Source organism: Eimeria mitis, genomic scaffold (assembly GCF_000499745.2).
Source record: "Eimeria mitis Houghton genomic scaffold, Emh_scaff3137, whole genome shotgun sequence".
Lineage (NCBI taxonomy): Eukaryota > Apicomplexa > Conoidasida > Eucoccidiorida > Eimeriidae > Eimeria > Eimeria mitis.
Window position 1 is genome coordinate 3829 of NW_013571480.1, and position 1604 is coordinate 5432.

General features: G+C 50.1%; 1 protein-coding gene across 1 annotated transcript in view; it reads left to right on the plus strand.

Annotated features, from left to right (window-relative positions):
* Positions 1-923, plus strand: part of EMH_0062550 (ADP-ribosylation factor domain-containing protein, putative) — a gene marked incomplete at both ends in the record, with an annotated part of 1715 nt that extends 792 nt beyond the window's left edge. The window contains one exon of the mRNA XM_013498044.1: positions 295-923. Within this exon, the coding sequence (XP_013353498.1) occupies positions 295-923 (629 nt within the window). The remainder of the gene's footprint in view (positions 1-294) is intronic.
* Positions 924-1604: the final 681 nt, after the last annotated feature.

Consider the following 1604-nt stretch of genomic DNA (forward strand, 5'->3'; position numbering starts at 1 on the left):
GGCTAGCTAGCTAGCTAGCTAGATAGCTAGCTGCGTAGCTGGCTAGCTAGCTCGCTAGCTAGCTGCGTATATAGCGTAGATAGCTAGCTAGCTCGCTAGCTAGCTGCGTAGATAGCTAGCCAGCTGGCTGGCTAGCTGCGTAGATAGCTAGCTAGCTGGCTGGCTAGCTGCGTAGCTGCTGCAGACGAGGGGGGACGCTCAGCTAGCTATGTGCAGCTAGCTGGGTGGCTAGCTGCTGATATCTCTCTCTAGCTAGCTGCTTATACTTTCTCTTTGTTGTGTTTGTACTCCCAGTAATCTCTACTTTGTCGCTGCTGCCTGCATGCGTTTCGCTGCTGCTGCTGCTGCTGCTTCCTGGCCAGCAGCAGCAACGCCTGTATGATGAACCCCTTCCACAGCAGCACGGAGCGCAGCAGCAAGATAACAGCGACCGCAGCCGCAGCAGCAGCAGCACCAGCGGCAGCAGCAACAACAACAGCAGCAGCAGAAGCAGCAGCAGCAGCAGAAGTAGCAGCAGCAGCAGAAACAACCGCGTTGCTGCTGCTATCACTTTGTGTGCAGATCGCCTACACCTAAACGAAGTCATACAAACCGTACCCAGTGAGTGCAGCAGCAGCAGCAGCAGCAGCAGTAGCAGCAGGAGTAGCAGCAGCAGCAGCAGCAGCTGCAGCAGCAGAGCAGACACAGCAGCAGCAACAACAACAGCAGAAGCAGCACCAGCACGAGCACCAGCAGCACGGGCAGCCACAGCAGCAGCAGCAGCAACAGCAGCAGCAGCATCAGCAGCAGCAAAAGCAACAACAACAACAGCAGCAGCAGTAACAGCAGCAACAGCAGCAGCAGCAGCAGCAGCAGCAGCAGCAGCAAACTTTTTTTTTTGTTTTTTTTTTGTGCAGCAATTGGATTCAACGTGGAGACAGTGAAATATAAAAACATCGAATTTCAGGTTTGGGATTTAGGCGGACAAACCTCCATCAGGCAAAACACAAACCCTAAACCCTCAAAACCCTAAACCCTAAACCCTCAAAACCCTAAACCCTCAAAACCCTAAACCCTCGAAACCCTAAACCCTCAAAACAGTAAACCCTCAAAACCCTAGACATTAGGCCCTTAAAAATCTAAACCCTAAACCCTCAAAACCCCAAACCCTAAACCCTCAGAACCCTAAACCCTAAACCCTCAAAACCCGAGATGCTAGACCCTGTTTCTTAAACCCTAAACCCTAATCCTTCAACCATAGAGGCTAAACCCTAATCCTTAAACTATAAATCCTAAACCCTAATTCTCAAACCCTAGGGTCTGGGGTTTGTTCTGTGTTAGGGTTTGGGTTTGTTCTAGGGTTTAGGGTTTACATAGTGTTTAGGGTTTAGACTTTGCCTTGTGTCTAGTGTTTAGGGTTTAGGGTTTAGGGTTTCTGCTTTCGGTTGTTTCCCACTCTTCGTGCCTAGGATGCATTGTTCAGGGTTTAGGGTTTAGGGTCTACGATCTAGGGTTTAGGGTCTACGGTCTAGGGTTTAGGGTTTAGGGTCTACGATCTAGGGTTTAGGGTCTAGGGTTTAGGGTTTAGGGTTTAGGGTTTAGGGTTTAGGGTTTAGGGTTTGTGT